The sequence below is a fragment of the Rhopilema esculentum genome, chromosome 13 (assembly GCF_057945365.1).
Source record: "Rhopilema esculentum isolate cy_ngs chromosome 13, ASM5794536v1, whole genome shotgun sequence".
Lineage (NCBI taxonomy): Eukaryota > Metazoa > Cnidaria > Scyphozoa > Rhizostomeae > Rhizostomatidae > Rhopilema > Rhopilema esculentum.
In genome coordinates, this window is record NC_142827.1 from 9,315,208 (window position 1) to 9,336,515 (window position 21,308).

Consider the following 21,308-nt stretch of genomic DNA (forward strand, 5'->3'; position numbering starts at 1 on the left):
TATATATTGCTTATACGCGAAAAATCCCCTCATCAAAAAACTTGAAATATGCAAGCATACGAAAGATATATGAATGCATTTAAATAAAACAAGGGTGAAGCTGATTTTCCAGAAAGGCGTGTTTTGGCTAAATACTGTAACGTAACGTGCTATAACGTGAAAAACATGGACTTGCTACAAGTCTCTCCCTCTGAAAAATAAAGAAAGGGAAAAAAGGAAAAGTGGGAGGGAACGAGAGAGAGAGAGAGAACAAAATGCTTCTTCCCTTCCATTTTTTCTCTTTTTCCTTTTCTATATTTTTCAGATTACTAAATGGATAGAGAGAGAGACTTGTAGCAAGTCCAGAAAGAACACAGCGAAACACTAGTGGGTGACACGAAGGAGCAATTGACCACAGGGATATGTCAATAGAAGTTTTCCCATGCCTGCTCAAAGCACTTGGTTGGACTGGAATCACAAATGGAGAATACGGATTTACAAGTTTTTTGTTTTTCACACAATTGAAGCTACAGCTTATCATCCAAAACGGCTACTAAGTACTTTTACAACAACTGCAGCTCCTCTGTAAGTAGGAGGCAGCAAGACCTCCGGACAGGCATGGCTGAGGGAGGTGTTTTGCTATTCTCATTGAAGGGCAATACAGAACCATTGGCCGTGAACGTTGCAAAGTATGCCATTCAAGAAAATTCAGATCATTAACTGAGATATTCTGCAGGAAAATAAAATTGTGTTGTGACTATAAGCTATATCTCGAAAAATCTTTTAGGGGAGAAGGGGAATGTTGTGTATGTGTAAAAGATAAAATAATCACATGCTGCTTAGTTTCAACTCTTAAATTTTTGCGGATTTTCGAGAAAAAAATCCTCTAATGTAATAATGAGTAAATGTATATGTTGAAGCCAATCCATTTAGCTGAAAGTTAGTATTTGTGCCCATAATCACTGGGAAAAGTGCTGATATTGTATTCAAGTTTGAATTCATTTTATTTTGACAATTTTACAAATACACTAGGGTATCAAAAGTATTGCACCACCCTGCTCAAAATGGCGGCACTTTTTGTCGACTTTTTGACAATGCAAAACATTTGAATGCATTAATTGGGTGAAATAAGCGCATTTTAGAGCAAACTTCGGCGGGAAAAGTTTGCAAATCTTGCTGACGCCATAGAAAACTTAGTTAAAAATGTATAAATTACGCAAAAACATTTTTATCTGTAAAAATGTAGCCCATGCCTGAGGAAACAAAATTGTCAAATGAGAGGCGAGTTGCTATAAAACATTTACGGGGAAGTGGTCTTTAATTTTAAAAAAAATGTTGACCAAGTTAAATGCAGCTGCACAACAGCTGCGGTAAATCAAAAAAGATTTCTCGAGAATTTTACAGTAATGAAGAAACCGAGAAGTTGGCGACCAAAATAAATTTGATGTTAGAGGGGAAAGAATTTGTCGGTTCTATTTCACTACGTACAGCACCAAGGGGCAGTAAAAGGCATGAAACCCAACACTGCGCAAGGTTTTGCAGCTAAAAATCCGTCCACAGAAAATATAATGAGTGTTTTGCACAAATACAAAAGAAAAAGTTACCTGAGTAAACGGAAACCATTTTTAAAAATATTTATTTCCATACAAAAGAAATTAAAGTTTTGGCATAGCCAGAATCAAGTCCAATCTTTAACATCGCTAAAAAAGTTTGACTTCAAATGAAAAATGTTACAAACTGTGATCCAAATGGTCGTCCAAAAGCCAGAGAATCATTAATTGTAAGAATTTTCCAGGCCTATTGCGAAATTTCACAAGAATACATTGACCAAAAATGTGGATCCATTTAAAGGAGGCTTTTTGCGGTTTCAAAAGTTTGCGGCTACCTATCAAAATATTGAAATTTGAAACTGTTAAAGGACGTTTGCTACTGTTATTTTTCAAATAAATGCTCTAAATAGATTGAAGTTTTGATTGGTGGTTGTTTGGCTTCCGACCAATTGCCATTGGCCCTCTAAAAACAGAAGTAATTTGCAGAACAATAGCTTTCGATCATTCATGCGCCATTTCTCCTCCTTCGAGTTGGTGCAATACTTTTGATACCCTAGTGTATATGACTAATAAAAATAAGTCTGAAAACAAATAATAATAATAATGATAACTCCTCTACAATTATGTCTAATAATAAATTATAAATAAAAATGATAATAATTCCACAGCCAGGGTTCTCAATAATTTTTAAAGTAGAAGGCTCTCATTTAAAAGTCTGAGGCATCTATAAGTTTACTAAAGTTTGTGCAGTCATGCTAAAGTGAGGGTGAAAGTAGATGGCAAAGGTTTGCTGAGTAAGCGGTGGACTTTTGCCAGTTGCCGGCTCCTAATTATATCCCTGCACAGCAAATATGTCTATAACTCAGCAACTGTTGCGAGAGAGAGACATGATTAAAAACTGTGGAACTTTGTATGCCGGGGATTTCTTCAAGGAGGACCAGGATTTCAATCAAGATAAGAGTACCCCCTGTACCAATGGCCTATGAAATTGTTTTAACATTTCATTATTTTTATAGTAGCAATGATTGAAAAACTTAACATAACATAACATAACATAACATAACAAATGCTGTAATGTAGGCTATAAGCCTGTTACAGATCGCTTCTAATCTAATTGTTGTTGTTGGTAGGGGATATTAGACTTGGTTGGTAGGGGTAGGGGAACTTAGTGTTAATTGTTGGTTGGTAGGGGTAGGGGAACTTAGTGTTAATATTAGAGCTTGTCATAGACCTTATATGTATCATTGCATTCTTCTTATTCTATATCTGTTTTGATTTTTAGGAGACTTGGTATATCGCTTGCTTCCTTGTCCATTGGGTTTTTCAAAAACACAGGTTTGTTTTGATCTACTTTTTAAAATGAAAATGCACTTATCAAATATTCTGAGGAAATTTGATATCAGCCATTAAAATTAGCTAGTAATTCTTTTCAGTTTTATCATATTTAAGCTATTATGTCATTCAGGATTGAAAATTTACTTGTAGAAACAAAAATTGAAATTGAAGCATCAGTAAGAGGGAAGGATGTGTTCTTGCTGCAAATTGTTGACAAGTAAGTCTTTTTCTGTGACTTCAGTTTCCAGAACATAATTTATGTGATTTCATTTTTTGTCTTAAAAAGATATACAGGTACCACAAAATTATTTACGATTGATGTTGTAGAAAAATTTTTTGATAACTTTTCGATAACTAAGAATTCTTTAAGAAATTTATGAATTAGGTAAGAAAATCCCCTTTTAAAAAGATACAAAATTCTCTGATTATTTGGGTAACCTTGAAGGTTCATAATTCGCGACCTTTCTCTCCCATTCCTCCAGCTCTCATCAGGTAGACATTAGGTATATTGCAGGGTTTCCAAATCAAAAATTATTCAACTTATACCTTTGAAGGGTGTCTGAAATTGGTGTTAGCAATGTGCAGTATAAAAATTGCTTGTTGGTACATAGGGACGTAAAACAGGAGCACCTATCTAGAAGTGTGTATGATTTTGAAACCACAAAGTATATGTCCTTCTTGATGGACAATTCTGTCAATGGTGTATGATTTTAAATCAAAGAAATGGAACACAAAAAGTGGAACAAAGATGTGTTCTTGATTATATTTTACCCTTGTAAAGTGAGCTACAAAAGTAATTAAAGGAAAAAGATTTTTTTTGTAGATTATTCTTTGTATTTTTTGATTCAAGTTTAGTTGATTTTTCTACAGAGATGTGGATTGAGTATGAGCCTTCATAAAGTTATAAGATCTTTCTCCAGATTTTGGTTTGAAATAGTTTCCACTTCCATATTTATATACCTATTTCTATGTTCATGGGCCTTGATGTGGTTTTTCTAGTAATCCAAATGATGCCATCATGGAGTTACTCATCACCTCATATGCTTTGAAGACATCTTGTGCTAACAGAGTTGTTGGTAAGACTACAAACAGTTCTACTCATTGCTACAATCACTGGTACAGCATAATTTTGATTGTTTGAGATACTTTGAAACCAGAAACTTGGTGCTGTGGAAACAAAACTTCAAGTTACATTATATTTTTTTACCTGATGTTTTCAGGCAAAGATTGCTTATGATGTGTGTTCTAGGCCATCAGACATAATAATCATTATGAGTAATCAATTATTTCATCATTGCAATCAAAATCAGACTGATTATCTTTTGGAAGATTTGAATAGCTTAAGAAGATTGATTATCTTTTCATCTTAATTTTAAGTCTATTATATTTTTGTTGATTTTGTAATTTTAATAGTTGCATTTCTTTAATCTATTTTTACTAGTAGATTTTTAAGTGAAAATATAAATTGTCCTTATAAAAAGAAAAAAATAGTGTTGATAAGGCTTGGAGCTTGGATACATAGAGTAAAGTTGGTTTAGTAGGGTCTGTCATGTTAACAGTGGTGGTGCATTAGTTTTAAGTTTGATATGCCTTTTGAAGAGCTTCATATAAAAGTTTTAGAAATGCACATCATAATTCTCATTGAATGACTACCCCTTTACCCAAACTACACAATGGGGGCTACCCATATTACTTTCCATTAATTTTTGGTTGCTTGGTAATTGACATGTCTCTTCTCACTGTTCAAAATAGGTGTCATTCCATACCTACCATATTCTAAACAAAGCAAAATGAGAAACAGGGGAGCCATTCCTGCCAAACTGATTGCAACCATGCTTTGCAGATCAGGTTTGTATAATATCTGACTATATATCTATGTTCTTTTACTGTGTTCATTAACCGATAATAAGAGCATACTAACAATTTGTCCATAGTTATATTAAAACATGTTATTGTGTCATCAAGTTGGTTTTTTCGTTCTTATAACAACAGTAGATATATGGTGCTATGTAAGTGGAAGAAGGGATTTATTTCAGATGTAATGAGTGTTGTAGCAAAAATTGTTTTCTAAATTTTTTATTTAACAACTTCAAAAAAATAGTTGTTCTTGGTATAAATAAGGGCCTAAATGTGTCTGCTTACAGTGTGGTATGGTCATATGTAGAAGAAACTCAGTGTTAATCAAATTTATCTATATTAACAACTAGTTTTGAAAAACCTCAGCTCAGAAAATATGACAAAACTGATTCTCACAATCACAGGGAATTCTCGTGGAGAATTAAAATGAGAGGAATCTTTTTTATCAAAAGGCAGGCTCATACTGATTAATAACATCCTCCTTTTTTCTTACCAGGTATCGATCAAGTCATTACAATGGACCTGCATTCAAAAGAAATTCAAGGCTTTTTCAATTGTCCTGTTGATAATTTGAGAGCTTCTCCATTTTTGATTCAGTACATCCAAGATAAGGTATGCAAATAAATAGTTCATTGCTACATTCTTATTTCTATTTATGTTTATTCAATAGCTCATAATTTAAGTTGGTAAGATTTGCCCATTTTTGTCAACTGGGGACCAGTGGCGGCACCAGCTACTGCAGAGTGGGAGGGTAATGGGTGCTGCCTGTGAGACCACGCCCTATTTGCCTCGTTTCAGTGCTTTGTATCAGGTCAAATCTCCTTAGGAAATATGATCTACTCCTACCTAGTGCTTTTTAATCTGTTTTTAAACAAAATATGTAGACCATGTTTCGACAAAAGTGTGGGGTAGTTACCTCCCATACCACCCCTTGGTGCCCCCACTGCTGGGTAGTATGAGTTACTGTATCATTTCTGTAAATATAGCCTTCCTTTTCTACAGCATTGTCATCCTTGTTCCAAAGAATTATGGCGTTAAGACTAAAAAAAGGGCCTCTATTATTTTTTCCTTTCATAAAATGTAAAAAAAATGCAACATGGCTTCCATGATGAGCATGGATATAAATGGCTTTCTTATCATATTTTGGTTTTTCTATTTATTGCTTTAAAATTTGTTTCACCCAAACAACTTTCACTTTATCTGGTTGGTTGCCATGTGGGATGTTCTCTGTGTGATACTCCCTATAGCAAAGTGTTATTTAAATGATCTTTGTAGGGTTGTCATTAACTGTCCTGAAAAATTATTTTTGATAGATTGATACCAGTGAGTTGATTCAGACCACATGACTAAAACCCACAATATTTTGGCCCTTCAAAGTAAAAAATGAACCTGTATATTTGTGCTGTTTAAGATTTATTCTTGTTGAGTTACATTAAGGCAACAGCAATGGTTTATTTATGCAATGACAAGATGACAAGATTTATTAAAGAATGACAAGATTTATCTTCTTCTGTTTCTCAAAGCTCATTGTTTCAAAATGCAATTGAAATCCAGAACATCACCAATTTTTGTGGGGGAAACTAAAGATACTTTTAAATTATTTATATCTCTCATTATTTTTTTTGTATTTTCTTCTATCCACAACTGGATATCAACTTTCCATTCACATTTTTATGTCAATGCTCAGACATTTCATACTTTTTAATGGGTCAGACAGAATAACACATTTGCCCCGATACTAGTTTGATACAAAATTCAAACTCATGTTGATTATGTTGTATCTGCTATCATTATAGGTTCCTGATTATCGCAATGCAGTCATTGTTGCGAAAAACCCAGGTTCTGCTGCAAGGTTTGTTTTTTTTCCAAAACTTTTAATAATGTTTAATCTAGTGTAAATAACAAGTTGACAAGGGATACAGCAAAGAGGTTGATGTAAGTTGGGGGGATTTTTTAAGAAGGGTTTTTACCTGTTGACAATCTAGAAAGAGCACCCAGTTTTCATAAAAATTTGTTTTATTGTGTTCAAAGATACCAAAGTTTTGATTAAATTGGAACCAATTCCAAATCAGAAGACTTAGATAAAATGATTGATAAAAGTTAAAGTTGATTTTTTCAAGCTCCTTTAATAAATTTTCTTTCAAAATATTGTATAAGCCTTAAAGCATTTAAATATTAAAGGCCAGGAAATATATCTAAAATCTGGATGAATTCATTTAGAGCTCAGTCCTTTGCTGAGAGGCTGCGGCTAGGTCTTGCTGTAATTCATGGTGACCAATTTGAAGCAGACAGTGAAATAGTGGATGGGAGGCATTCTCCTCCTCCTGAACGAACCCGAAGGATTTCAAAGTCTATGTACAGTGAAGTTGCTTCTGAGCTTATTCCACCAGGTATTGTAAATATGAGACTAATCATTGTATCTTTCACTTATTTTGGTCCTCTTTAGATTTGTTGCCCCCTCAACTATGTTGCTATTGTCTTAGACACAAAGTCCAGTTACTCTATATACTTGTGTGAATAATCATGATGTGAATGAATTATTTCTTTGAAACAGGGCATGTTAACATATGACAGAATAAGTTTTATCCAGATTTGGTCAAGTGAAGACCAAGCTTTTTCTTTAATTTTTTTCAAATGACCACCATCAGCAATTATGTGCTACGCAACATGCTTTTGCCCCATGTCTAATTAGATCTTAGGTTTTTCATCACTTTATCAGTTGATTTTTATTGATAAAGCGGATATGTTATCAAGAGAGAGCACAGAGAAGTACACAACACTCCATGTAGCCGCTAGTTAAACCTCTTTTGCACTAGTGCATCTCTGGCCAATTGTGAAATCTCTTCTTTCCTATAAATCAGTCTTTGTTATATGAAAATAGGCCACATGCGGCGTTTCGCATGTTTTGACTACTTTGCGTGTGTGATGTGGACCGCTTTTTTATTGGTCGTTTCTTTTTCCTGTTTTCAAGAACTATAGGGTGCTGCTTTCAAGGAGACCTTTGTGTTATACACTGAACAGAAACCAAGGAAATTGGCAGAGAAACTGTTCTTGTTCTTCTTATGTTAAATTTAATTCTTCAATAAATTTTCTAGGAAGTAATTATAGAACCTTTTGTTATCCTTTAAAGATATCTGGGTTGAAAAAAAATACTCGATTGCTCATAGAAATTACAATGCATTGTCGAGAATTACCATGCAGCATCATTGACTTCAGTATCATCGTTAACGTAGCGAATATCATAGCGGAAATTCTGGAAAAATATCTTACCATCACTTCTTTGAACTCAACAATAAGTTTTTACAGCTCTTAATCTTAAAAATTGTTCGATAGCAGTTTAAAATAATTAAATAACAGTACAATAATCGTCCCTTTTTCCTCAAAGCTTTCTTCAGCTTCCTCCTCTTTCTCTAGTTTAGGTTTCTGCTCTTATGAAAAATAGAGCACCATTGCCCTTTTCAATATAATTTATCTTTCTCTGTCAGTCCATATATTATCATTGATTGCAATACGAAGTTGCATCTCCATAACACTGTATGGCATTCTATTCTTACGATAATTCCGTTTTTTCCCCAACCAAAAAATGTTGCCAGCTCCACTTTGTTTCCTCCCGCCATGATCACTGAAGAACAGAATAATCGAGACTGAAGACAACTCTTGGATCGAAACTTTAAACCACAGATACTCCGCCTTGGCATCCCCTTGGTTAAAAACTGTTATGTTAAGCGATCTTGCTGTTACTACTTTGTGACACTGTTGTTAAGTCTCGTATGGGAATGCTTTAGAAACACCTTGAAAAACGACAGAACTGCCTTTGAATTTGGCAACTTTGATTTACTGCTGCTTTAAAAATATTCAAAACATATTTTATGGCAAATTCTTTGTTTTGTGGGTGCAATGATTTGCATGCTTTGGAAAATTTGGGCATGTGTTTGTGTGATCGCAGGCCTTAAAGACTGATTGATTGATACTATAATGCTAAAAGAAGCTCTTTATTGTTTAATGAATAGAGGATTGTTCTTGTAGGAATGCATATCAAGACAAAGCAACCAATGAATTTGGTGGGAGATGTTGACGGGAAGATCGCAATTATTGTGGTAATCATTCTTATCTATCCGGCCAGTAGCCTTTTTTGTAACATAAATTGCATTTATACAACTCGATTATCTTTTTTAGCACATAAGTTGATTGTAGATTACTATCTTTTTTATAAGAACCAGTAAATTTGCGTTTAGGCTGTGTTTGATCAGAGGTCTTGTTCATATCAACAAAAGAGAAGCTTCTAGTTTTGATTCATTTACCGCAACTATGTCTTCTTAACTCAACGATAATGAACAAGAACATACAAATCTTCGCTTGTATTTATATCAAAAAACAGTCCAAAGTCCAGCTAATTTTAGAACAGACGCTTTTATCTTAGGAAACAATAAAAACTACTATTTTACTAAACACATGTCTCATACGGGTTTCTTGCTCGTATTTCTCTGAAATGTGTCTCTTGAGGGAATTTTGACCTTTAGAGTTAGAGGGAAAACTTCCTCTTCAGTGTTCATAACAGGCTGACTGTTCTTAATTTTTTGAAAATCTGAGGCTGGATTGTTCTTAATTTGTTCTTAATCTTAATAGGGTGTAAGCAGTGTGAGTGCTAGCTTTTTTGCTCTAGGGTGGTGTTCAGGCCTCATTTGCCAACAAAATGAGTGAGACAGCCTTAATTTGCTGAAAAATCTGAATATTCACAGAAAAAGCACCCACACATTGCTAAAAATCCTCTCTTTTGAGAAAAAATCTTGTTCAAAATTGCATTTTGCAGAAGCTCAGCCTCAGCTTGTTCTTAATTTGTTCTTAACTTTCGACCAGTTTTGAGGCTTGAATGTGTTCTTATAAAAAAAGAGTGTAGCTTTAATTGCAGGGCTTTTGGTTTTCCTTAACAAGCTCTGATAATTAACAAGAGAAATAATGTTACATATGTCATTAAAAAATGTCAATAAATTTGGAATAGGGTTGTTTTATACAACAGCTTTGAATTTTGTGTTTGAAATTTTTTTCCTCTTGTCAAGAATTAAAAAATCTTAGATATGGAAATGGTTCTAAAATTTAAAAGATTTGTGATGTCAAAAGCTTCATTGAAGTGTTCTGTGCATGAAAAATCAAAATATTTTCCCATTAATTTCTTGTAGAAATTTCATGATCTGTTTGTCCTTTTGCCAAATATTTAGAAAACAAAACTACCTTTTTAATTTTAACAGGATGATATAGTGGATGATGTTTCACCATTGGTAATGGCAGCCAGACTACTCAAAGAAAGGGGTGCATACACAATATATGTTATGGCAACTCATGGCTTGTTATCTTCAAATGCCCCATCAATGGTTGAAGATTCATGTATTGATGAGGTGATCCGCATATTTTCTTACTTGTTAAATTTTTCAATTAATTTATTTTATATAGTGGGAAATATAGAGTTTGTGTTTACTTCACAGAAAAGATACGCTGTTCTAATAAATAATCTTGGTTTGATGTAATCTGATGGACATGCTGCAGTTTGTCTATTTTAGTTATTTCATATTAAGGTTTTGTTTAAAATGTCTGCATTGTAGGAGGAAATTAAACTCATTGAGAAGTATTTGCCATGTTGTAGGTAATTGTGACAAATACAATTCCATCAACTGAGAAGGAAGCAAAATGCACAAAAATCAAGTCAGTTGATATCAGTGCTATCCTTGCTGAGGCTGTAAGAAGAATTCATAATGGAGAATCCATGTCTTACCTCTTTAGGGACATTCCACTTGAAGATTAGGTACATATTAAATTTATTCTTTTTTAACCCGTGGATAGGAATATAAAAACAGGTATATTCCTACCTCTTTATGGTTCTGTCCTTGTCTTCCATTTCTGTCCACATTTTCATTCGGAATTTTTTTATCAAAATCTATTTCTAGATCTCATTTTATGGATTGATGGTATCAGTTGTTATTTTAAAATGAAAAATTCTTATTGTCCTACTAGATGGTTAAAAAAGTTCAAATTGGTTTTAAGTCTTTGAAGCTCTGTTAGTTTCACCTTTTGAACCTAAAGACTGTCTAGCAAAATAAACTAGTTATCATTTATACAGTCCTGCTAATATTAGATTAAATATGTTGACTTCTTGTAGTACTTTTATTGAGTAATAACATGATGAGTAAATAAATTAAGTGCAAAAATACAGTAGACTGTTTTAAACATATACTCATTAAGAAATGACTCTAAAAATGTCCAGCCAAGAAAAGAGAAGACAAGGCTTAACAAATAGGAAAGAATGCCTGATTCAAGAGGAATATAAGAGTAGAGCAGAAAAGAACAAAATGTTGTGTAAAACTAAAATGTTTATTTAGTTCATTAATAAGTTTATCCTAAGATGTTCCAATGTTTTTCAATTTCTTTTAGTAATAAAGAAATATGTAAACCTTTACTCTGCTCTTCAACCTAGCAATATAATATTCAAATATTGTAAATAGTATGCAGCATAAACTGTCTTCAGTTACTTAAAAAATAATTTTTAAGACTGCAAAACAATATTTTTGCATAAAATCCCTTCATTGCTATAATTCATCTTTCCACAAAAATCACCAGCAAGTTTCTTTTCATATCTTCAGGTCATTACAAAAAATTCCATCAACATGTCCAGCCTATTTCTTTTAATGCGTGCGATCGCATGCGCACGCACCCACACACGCATGGAGTTAATAATGAGTGCGATAAATTGCTCGCATGAAACAATTTACTGTTACTATTTGTGCTGCATGATAAATTTGACAATGTGAAGTGTTTTATGTTGATGGTATGTAATCTAATTAGGCAATAATATTTCTGCCAATGTTGACAGTTTTGAAAAGTGGCGACGGGTGTGTGACCTTGTTTCCGCTCTTTTGCATGCCATTCATGTGTGGTAGTTGCCAGCCTCACGTTCATGTGTGGTCATTTCATTCACTTTTTCGTAAAGACCGTTTCTGTTTTTGCGAGTAAGCAAGCAGGCTTTTCTTCACGTGATGACTTCGAAAGGAAAGGTTTGTTGTCAATATCAAGAGGCTCCCTAGAAGGCCTTGGTTAAAAGTGTCACCAATGCATAAAAGCTATATATGGAAACAAGGCTTAAGATTGAACTGAAAACGTTAATGTCTTATGGGAAATCAGAGATTTTAGGGCTCGCTAAAGGGCACACGGTATGCGAACGAATATCCAAATTTATGCTTATGCGCTGAAATCATAATGTCAATCAGCGTTTCCAACTCTACTGTGGAAAGGGCATTCGGGACTCTTTGCCCCGTTCCCTCAGACAGGAGACTAAGAATGGAACATAATCGTAAAGAAATGCTTCTGAGTATTAGTATAAACAACAAAAATTGGTCAATTGAAGAGAGGGAAGAGATAATTCAGAGCAGTGTTGAAATATACATTGAAAAATGCCGGAAAACAAGAGCAGCCCCCCTTGACGAACACATGGCATTTTGCATACCTTGCTTTTTAAAGAAAAAACATCTAAATTTCTTGTTTAAAGCTGCAGTAACACCTGACAAGCATAGTTTGACAAAAAAGTTTAGTTAGACAAAGAGAGAGTCAAAATACTAACAAGAAATTAAAGACAGTGCAATCCATTTGATGATTTAATTTCAAATATGACTTTGATTATTTGAATTTTGCACTAGCTTTACTTTTGAATAAAGAAAATTCTAGTTAGAAAAACATAAGTAATACAAACATAATCAAAATTTTGAAATTCTTTGAAATCCTAGTTAACTATTTAATTCCTGATTTTCTCAAAAAATTCTTAACTACAACACATCACATTGGCACAACAATTTAGGTTCCAATTTTGATACATTCTTTTCTCATACTTCTAGGGTAGAAATAAAACTACTAGTATTAAAAACTATCAATAGCCTAGAGTTATTTTGTGACTTTTAAAAATTTCATTATAATCTTCATCAGTTTTTCATAAACTAAGAACATCAATGCTGCTGTCGAAATTGTTTGCAGGAGCTTTGCTTCAAGGCCCTTAAACAGTCCAACGAAACCTCTGTCTCTATAAAAAAGAAACAAAACTAGTTATAACTAGTTGTTGATATCAACATTGGACATCTGACTAGTTTTCAAATTATTGTTATTTATATATTAACTGGTTGAAATTGGCAGTTAGATGGTAATTGTTGACTCAAAGAATAAAACTTGGTGTAAGAAGCTGTTGAGTATTCTACTTTTAGAAAACAGACATATGCAAGAATTGTAGTTCTTTGATCTTTTTCATTTAAAAGTTGATCAATTTACTCCTTTTTTCTACCTCTAAACTCTGAGGTATATGTAAGCCATCAAATTTACTGTTAAATGGCCTTAATTCACTAGAAACATGAAAGAAACATTTGACTTACCTGTATATCTGAAGTAACATCTTCAACATTCCTTGGCTTTCCTTGGCTTTAGAATCCCTGTTCGCCTGTAAATCAAGACAATTGCAGTCATAAATACTATAAAAAATCTAAGGACTTTTTCTATTGAAATTGTTATTTATGTTTATAATGAGTAAATTATCATACATTAATCAAAATTCATCTGATTAAATTAAATAAGAAGATCAATTGTTTTACTTGCTATACTTAGCCTGAAGATTTGGCATGATTAAAACCCATATTCAACTTTAAATTGATTTTCAATTCATAAATTTAAATTCAAGTGAAACAGCTTTTTAGGATTTAAAACAAAAAACTGAGTAGAACAAATCAATTTAATTTCTTTGGGAACTTAGTTAAGCCTATTTGCAAACTTGTTTCGTTACATCTAATTAACAAGTAGGAACAAGTATTAGAAGTATTTTCTCTGTTTTCTCATTTTTCCATTTTGGATTTTACAATTTTATTCACATATTGGTTTTTTAGTTTTTACCTTATATACCTATGAAAACATGTTTACTAAACATTATGTAAATGTTTACTTGTTTCTACTTGTTTCTACAATAGTTTTAATCAAATATAATAAGTAAACATTATGTAAATGTGCTCGCATAAATCTTTTTTCTTGCACTATGTCTACTCATTCTCAGAAAAATTTCATTATATATACATTAAATTACACTTTTTCGTACCCTGAGCCTGCACTGGGCCAATTGCAAGGGGTATGTAAGGATGGTTGCTACTGCTTTTGCTGCTCCTCCCATCACAAAGAATTCAATACTTGAAATGGCCTATTGAATAGAGATACTCTTTGTCAGTGTTCAAAATAATGATCTGTTGAAAACAATAATAGAATTTCATTTCCATTTCTGAAGGTCCAAAAAAAGAAAAGGTAATAGCTGTATCAGATGTATGATATGAATAAACCAGAAGCTAAAAGGACAGGAGAGAAGCATGATAATGTACAGAGCCTTTCACAAATGCGTCGAAGAAAATATAGATTTATGCTTTGTAAAAAAGCAACAGGAAACATGTGACAATATGGTATTTATTTCATGGAGTTATTGTCTGGTTTATGATTTTTGATAATGTATTTTAATATGAGCCAAGTACCATTTTCTTTCCTGATTCAGTTCTTTTTAGTCTGTTTACAAATCGTTTGATTGCTTCATAAACCATAAACTGGATAGCTGGATTCGCAGAGAGGAAGACTGAGGTTTGAATACCTTTCCACAATGCAGTTATACCTTCATCCTTTGCAATCTTTTGAACAGCATCTAAATTATATTTGAGATAATAAGTTTATTTGAACGACATTTTAGTATACATATATACATTTAAAAATTACTGGAAAGTTGTAAGTTTGTACACTAAAACTTACTTTTGAGCACCAATTAACAAAGGCGACTTAATTAGTTCAATAAAATTAGCTAGGCTTAATACAATAAAAACAATTTTACATAAATATTTAGCATTTGGTCTTTACAGTTCCAAAGAGTCTTTAGATTTTTATTGAAGCAAAAAGTTCTGGAAGTAGTGTTACATGATTTCAGCAAACAGACTAAACCAATTCTACAGCCTTACCAAAAAGGCCAGAATAATTTGTTGTCTTCCTTTCCTGGTTACTTTTGCTATTCTTTTGCTTTATACCTTGCAGTTTTAATCTTGTGTTTGCAACCCATAGTGGAGTTGTTAACACTGAGTTCACAAGTCCTACAAAATGAAATGCAAGTGATAAGAGTGGGGCACGTGAATCAAATTCATTTTTTAACACAAAGCAATAAAGTTTTTTCTATTGAATTATTAAACATGGCAAACCGTTTAATAAATGAACTGAATGCTACACCTTGTATAGTTATGTTCATGTTTCCCTCGGGAGTGATCGTGAAGGGTACTGTGCGACATAGAGATGTTTCATCTTCAATCGTTATCAACCGAAAACAGAGTTGTTTGAAGATGGAACAGCGAAAACAAAGTTATTGGAGAACGGAGTCATCAAAAAACGAATTGTTTGAATGAGAGAATTGAAAACGGAGTCAATTAAAAAAGAATTTATTCATCTTCAGTTTCAAAATGAGCTCGAACAAAAGATATGAAAATAGACAAAACAGAGTAATGGGAAAACCTTCATTTTCGTTTTGGCCAAGTGGGCCGGGTCATTTATTAATATTAATATTATTAACTCTTTATTTACAATGTTGGCATGAAAAAGGTATAAAATAGCCAAGCATAGCTAACCAAAGCCAACTATTTATAAAAGCCAGCAATGGGACAGCTCAAGAATAACAGAAAATGAATGATCAGAATACACAGACATACGAAAACGGAGTAGTGGAAACAAGGATTCAATGTCAAACTTTCATTTCTAAAAAGAGTTTCTTAAGTGGATTGACCTATCAGCATCCGGAAATCGCGTTCTTCAAGAGAAATATTTATCACTGGGTGCGCAACTAATTGCTCTCAAAGAGAACCTTGGGCGCGTGCCTAGGCACGCTCGCACGCTATCGCGTGCCCTCCATTGGAAGCCTTGAAATGTATAGCTTTTGTGATTCTATATTCAAATCAGATTGGGACATAATCATTTTTCTTTATAAGCTAAATGGATTAATATGAGCCAAGTCTTGAAGTCTTACAAAGCATGGTGGGGTTTTGTTTTCGGGATATTGTAGTGCAAAAAACCAAATAAAACCACATTAACTTTATATTCAAATTTTTAAAGTTAGACAGTTCCAATGATAAGATTTGGAAAGGGTTAATACTGAGTAGCATTTAAATCCATAACATACCTGCAAAATATCCTAGAGATAGATCAAGGAAAGGTCTATGCTTCATATCTTTGGAATGCAGGAGCTTCTTCAGGCCATGAAAGGTATAGAAGTAAACAAAGTTTGAGCAATAGAGACTAGATAGGACAGGGACAAGCCCACGGTATAAAGTTGCTATGCCTTCTTCATTACAGATTTCTTGGACAACTTTGTATGTAGGTTTTGCTTCTCTTCTATCTTCCACTGTAAAGAAAATTATTCATATTTTTTAGACTTCTTTGATTTTTTATCTAGGTTTAAAAGGAGAACATTATTCCAGTATTTCTTAGCAAAGACATGCCAGTCATCAAAAAATGTTGCAAAAAGAGGCACATATTTTTGTCACAAAGACAAGCTTGCAAGCTCCTTTGTAATATTGAAAGCTCCAACTTTTAATTTTCAGAGCTCATGTCCAATAATTTGAACTACAATAGATCTATGAAACATCATGTGTCGATTTCCCTCATGTTAATATAAGCAACTGTGGATCCAGGTATAGAGCTGCAATCTATGCATGTATGAAATCATTTTCACAAAAGAGTTTAGGGGAACTTAGATTAATGATGACACTGAAACTATGAACATTTTCCCAGTTGTAACTTTTCCTAATATACATTATATATATCTGAAAAACTTTGAGCAAAGTTCCTGCTTTCCTGTTTACTTTTTGCTGGAGCATTTCTTAGCACTTTCTATCAAAATATTTCATGCGTCTTATTGTAATTCTACACAGGCATACCTTGCAGTCTTGTACGGATTGTATCAAGAGGATAAAAAGTTGACATTGCCAAGACGCTACCCTGAAAAATTGTAGAAATGAACTTAATGTTGTTGCATTTAATAATGAACTTAGATAGAATAAATAAGAAACCAAAAATAGTATACTAAGTATAAGCTATGTAGCTTGACCTGAGTTGCCTTATTTTGCTTTGCAAATGTTTTTAATTAGAGTTTTCGTAGATATACTAAAACTATAAAAGTTCTTCATGTAATGCTTAGATTAGAAAGTATTCTACCACCTAGAGTTCCTACATGAAATTGATGTCAGCAAAAATACTGCAAAATAACAGATTGAAAGAATGCTGCAGAATTCCTTTTTTGAAAATAATGTTTGTATATTATCTAGGCTTTTATTGTTCTAGTTAAGCCTTAGAGGCACTATGTCCCCTGACCAATGCATTTTACTGTCAACTTAAATTTCCTATATGTTGGAATACACAATAGACCTATTGTTATGCATCCAATCAGATAATTCTCAATTTTTATCAATTATAAATGAGCTGCAAAGTCTATTGTTAACTCTGAATGTTTGACTGACCAGACATTGTGCCTTTAAGGCAAGAAGATTCTCATTTGGTTCATACAAAAGTTCCTTTTGCAACAGAATACTTTCCCCATGCCCCCCCTACTGGAAACGAAACAAATTGTTTCCAGAAATTAAATCATTGCCACAAATGCCAGAAATTAAAACTGAGCAATCAATTGGGGCCAGTATCCTTCGGTCTAAAGTTCATCCAAGGTGTCAAATCAGGCCTTGCTCTAAGCAAAATGAAGGTGCTCCATAAAAAGAGCCCCTTAGAAACTCTAGGCGCTCTATTTCGCACCTTTAAATAAAATATCCTTGAGAGCATCCTTCAAGAGCTTTGGAAGATCGAGAGCTTCATATCGAAAGCTTTGGACGAGTGTTAAATAAGAAATTCAACGGTGATACCAAAAAGCACCATATTATGAAACAACAAAACATGCAGCAAACACTATGTTAATACAAATATAGAAATATAGGAAAACGCATGGCTTTAAGTCGAACATTAGCTTTGTTTCCCTTTTTATGCTATTCTTTCTATAAGACACACTAGAACATCTACTACTCACGAAAGCAAATGAAAACTGAAAAGCAATGCGGTAATTTGGACGGAAATGTGATCTCTGATTTGCAAAGGTGATTCTAAATTATTAAGAAAAAACAGAAAATAATACTTCAACAGAAGATTAACGCTTGCTCGAAAATCAAATAAATCTTCCGGAGATGGGGGTTGATGGCTTGTGACCTTGGTGGTTATTAGAGGGTTATTAGATTAAAAACGGTATCGAAAACCCAACGTTGAATTTGCTGAATTTTTTTCTCAAGGGGTAATCTTACGCAAATCATAATATTGCGGTCTATTGGGAAGATTGTTTATGCTTGATCAAGTTTATTAGACAAAGGCCAAGAAATTATTTTGCTCCGTGGTAATATTGTTTTGACGTTTTGAGGGGCTCTATAAATCGCTCTCCAAGGCTTCTTTTGGGTGCGCTCTAGGCGCGCGCGCTCGATCGAGCGCCTTTCCGGGCAAGGCCTGTCAAATTCATCCAAGGTTCTGTCTGCCATAGATCTGTAGAGTAGAGTAAAAATATTCCAGTATGCCAAATGCTCAAGGGCGAAGCCAAAAAACTTTTTTGGAGGGGAACAGAAATAAATTTTTCTGACAAAAGGGTGTGTTTCACTCTTTAAGGGTGTGGTCATAAGATGCTGCTTCATGTCCCTCTATTTCAAAATTTATACTTAAGTGCCGATCTTTGAATGTTCAACTTCTACAGGAAAAAGATGCCAGTATGCCAAATGCTCAAGGGCGAAGCCAAAATATTTTTTTGGAGGGGAACAGAAATAAATTTTTCTGACAAAAGAACGTTTCACTCTTTAAGGGTGTGGTCATAAGATGCTGCTTTCATGTGCTTCTATTTCAAAATTTATACTTTAGTGCCATACTTTGAAAATTCAACCTCTACTGTTATTTGTTACAATCCAGACTGGGAAACTTACATACGCACACAGCTGATAATGTAGCGTTGGTTGCAATGACGCGTCTGCAATATCATACATGTTCTCCAACCTGGAGAGCGCCCCCATACCCTCCCTTTCTGGCGACGCCCCTGCTCACGCACCCCCAAACTCCAAACTAATGCATTCTGGCTAAAAAAGCAACTCTTGCAGTTTTGCAAGACGGAGACGAGTTGAAAACTTATTGTCACTTACAGTAGCCCCAGAAAGTGCATGTGAAAATGTTTCAATCGAAAGCACGGAAGTTGATTGATTGTGCACGACGACAACATCCTTCGCTTCTTCATCAAGATCTTCTATAGGATTTGCTTCCTCATGTGCGTCCTCTGGACTCTCCATCTTTGTTCCTTTGTCGAACTAAGATCTCGTACTCAGATGGCCTCGATCCTGCACTGCGAATTTGGCGCGAATTCTCATCTGATCAGAATGTTTTGATAGTCAACATGGACTGAATCATATTCACGTCTCTGAATTCCAATCTTAGCTTTGATAACCTGAAACAGCCTAAATCTATATGTCAGTTGAAAGGCCAAGGATCCCGGCACCGGCACGGAAGATCTTCATTTCGCAACTGCAGTCTGTAGAGCTTGTCCCATCGCCAGAAAGAGCGAGACACAACGATCAAAATTTGTATGGAAAATTTGTTTTAAATTTAGGAGGAGGAAAATGTTTTTATTTAACAAATGTCTGGATTCAGGGAACTATTGAAGACATATTACATGACAATGACAACAAAACTATCGTTAGATTGCATGATGGGACTGGTGTGGCGGATGTTTTTGGCATTGAAGAAATAGTTAGCAGGAACTGGTTCCTGGAGAAGAGCTTCAACAAAGGTCAACGAATGTAGAAAAATAATACTTTCAAGGGTTATGTAAAATATATATATATAAATGATAGTGCACAGGCTACTGTTGCCCCTTCTCTTGGCTTTGTATCCAAGCAAACACGCTTCACACATCTTATTTTTCATTTTGTTACAAAAATGTTTTAAAGCCCCTGTTTCTTAAGTAGAGTAATTTTCACTGTGAAAATTTGCTGCTATTATACTATTTTACATCTCTATCTAACCAGTTAACGATTTTTAATAATCCTCAATTTCACTATCTATTAACATAATACCTAAGTGCAGGTTGAAATACAGAATTATTAAAAAAATAGGTATATACACTCATTTTTCATAAGCAACAAAGGTCAGTGTTGAGTATTCCAGTTTCTTAATGTTCTAGAAATTTTAATACTCATTTTTTCTTAAGAGTATTTTTATTATGATGTCATGAATGATGGTATAGATAGATAGTTAGGGTTTAATAACCAATATTCTTCTATGACATGTAGCACAGAAATTTAAATTGGTTTTAAGGTTTAAAATTCAATATATGTTATTTTGAACCTTTGTTCAGGAATGCAAGTCATGGTCACGGGAATGGTTTTGCAGACAGGCAACAGAATTCCATGTATTCAAGCATTTAGAATTTCTGAATTGCATGGTTGTACTATGGATGACTGGAATTCACAGGTGGAAAGACTTCAGAATTACTTAGTACGTAAGACCAAAGAAAATGCTAGATAGGCCTAGCTATTAAATATTTATATGTAATGTTATTGTAAAGTTTTGTTTTTTAGATGAATTTCTGTATACTGGTCATAATACTTTTTCTTTGTGTAAATCTTGTGTTAAGGATTTTCTTTAGTACAGAAGGACACACTGTTTTGTAGCTAAATGGCTTATTTTTGAGTTTTTTGTAAATCTCACTTTGGGTCTATTGTTTTGCTATCTTTTTATATTGTTTTGCTGAACAACAGCTCAAATAGTGCTCGAAAAGATTGCCGAAGAAGTAAAAGAAAGCAGCTATTATGCTCTCATAATTGATAAAACATCTTATTTTCGTCAGCACAAACAAATGTCAGTTTGTGGCAGTTTTTAACTAATTGGTGTCCGAAAGGAAGTCTTTTGCCAAATTTTACAAAACTCTGTCTTTAGCAATTGTACAAATTGGGCTTAAAAGCATGTGTAGGAACTTGTTAGGAAAAGGTTTGACAGTCTAAAATGAATCGCAAAGCCAAGGGTTGGGGAAAGTGAATGAAGGACTGTTCTACGCTGAGCATCTATATCCACTGCCCTGGACACAAGTTGAATCTTACAGAAAGTGAGTCAATGAGAAATTGACATAGTGTTGTTCAAAGTCTCTACAATGTCATTGAGGCTAACCCCAAAAGTGATAGTGACTATCACATTTTATGTGCTTTGGCGTAATGGAGGCATCTGGGGCCCTAAGCAAAAACTGCTACGGGACTTCTATTCACTGAGAGCAAGACGATAACATTCAATGGTGTAGAGCATGTCAAACGCAATAGAAAAAGATTAAAATGAGAATTATTTTCTCGTTAGCTAGGGGGAACTGAGTTTTAGAGCTTCAGTTGAAGAACTTTCAAAGTTTTCAAAAGTTTTTTTAACTTTAGCAAAGCTTTAAAGATACAAAAGTAAAAGCACCTTGGACCCCTTTTGGTCGGGGGCCCATGGTTATCAAACCAAGGCAATGTT

At 33.9% G+C, this 21,308-nt stretch overlaps 3 protein-coding genes across 3 annotated transcripts; 2 read left to right on the forward strand and 1 right to left on the reverse strand.

Moving 5' to 3' along the window:
- The first annotated feature begins 411 nt into the window (after positions 1–411).
- LOC135692215 (phosphoribosyl pyrophosphate synthase-associated protein 2) lies at positions 412–14,245 on the forward strand. Its single transcript, XM_065210291.2, has 12 exons — positions 412–668; positions 2,812–2,864; positions 3,015–3,081; positions 3,864–3,940; positions 4,617–4,712; positions 5,218–5,333; positions 6,518–6,573; positions 6,942–7,111; positions 8,748–8,818; positions 9,968–10,114; positions 10,360–10,518; positions 14,017–14,245. Exons 1-11 carry the CDS (start codon positions 598–600, stop codon positions 10,516–10,518), a joined length of 1,083 nt encoding a protein of 360 aa, XP_065066363.2. The 5' UTR covers positions 412–597; the 3' UTR covers positions 14,017–14,245.
- Positions 12,334–19,127, reverse strand: LOC135692216 (peroxisomal membrane protein PMP34). The gene is made up of 8 exons (XM_065210292.2): positions 18,959–19,127; positions 16,685–16,745; positions 15,928–16,149; positions 14,726–14,854; positions 14,255–14,418; positions 13,834–13,932; positions 13,124–13,188; positions 12,334–12,780 (listed from the first exon to the last, which is right to left on the reverse strand). Exons 1-8 carry the CDS (start codon positions 19,100–19,102, stop codon positions 12,645–12,647), a joined length of 1,020 nt encoding a protein of 339 aa, XP_065066364.2. The 5' UTR covers positions 19,103–19,127; the 3' UTR covers positions 12,334–12,644.
- A 32-nt stretch (positions 19,128–19,159) lies between these two features.
- On the forward strand, positions 19,160–20,481 carry LOC135692223 (uncharacterized). Its single transcript, XM_089112072.1, has 2 exons — positions 19,160–19,599; positions 20,167–20,481. The coding sequence occupies exons 1-2, from the start codon at positions 19,278–19,280 to the stop codon at positions 20,334–20,336; spliced, it is 492 nt and encodes a 163-aa protein (XP_088968198.1). The 5' UTR covers positions 19,160–19,277; the 3' UTR covers positions 20,337–20,481.
- The last annotated feature ends 827 nt before the right edge of the window (positions 20,482–21,308 follow it).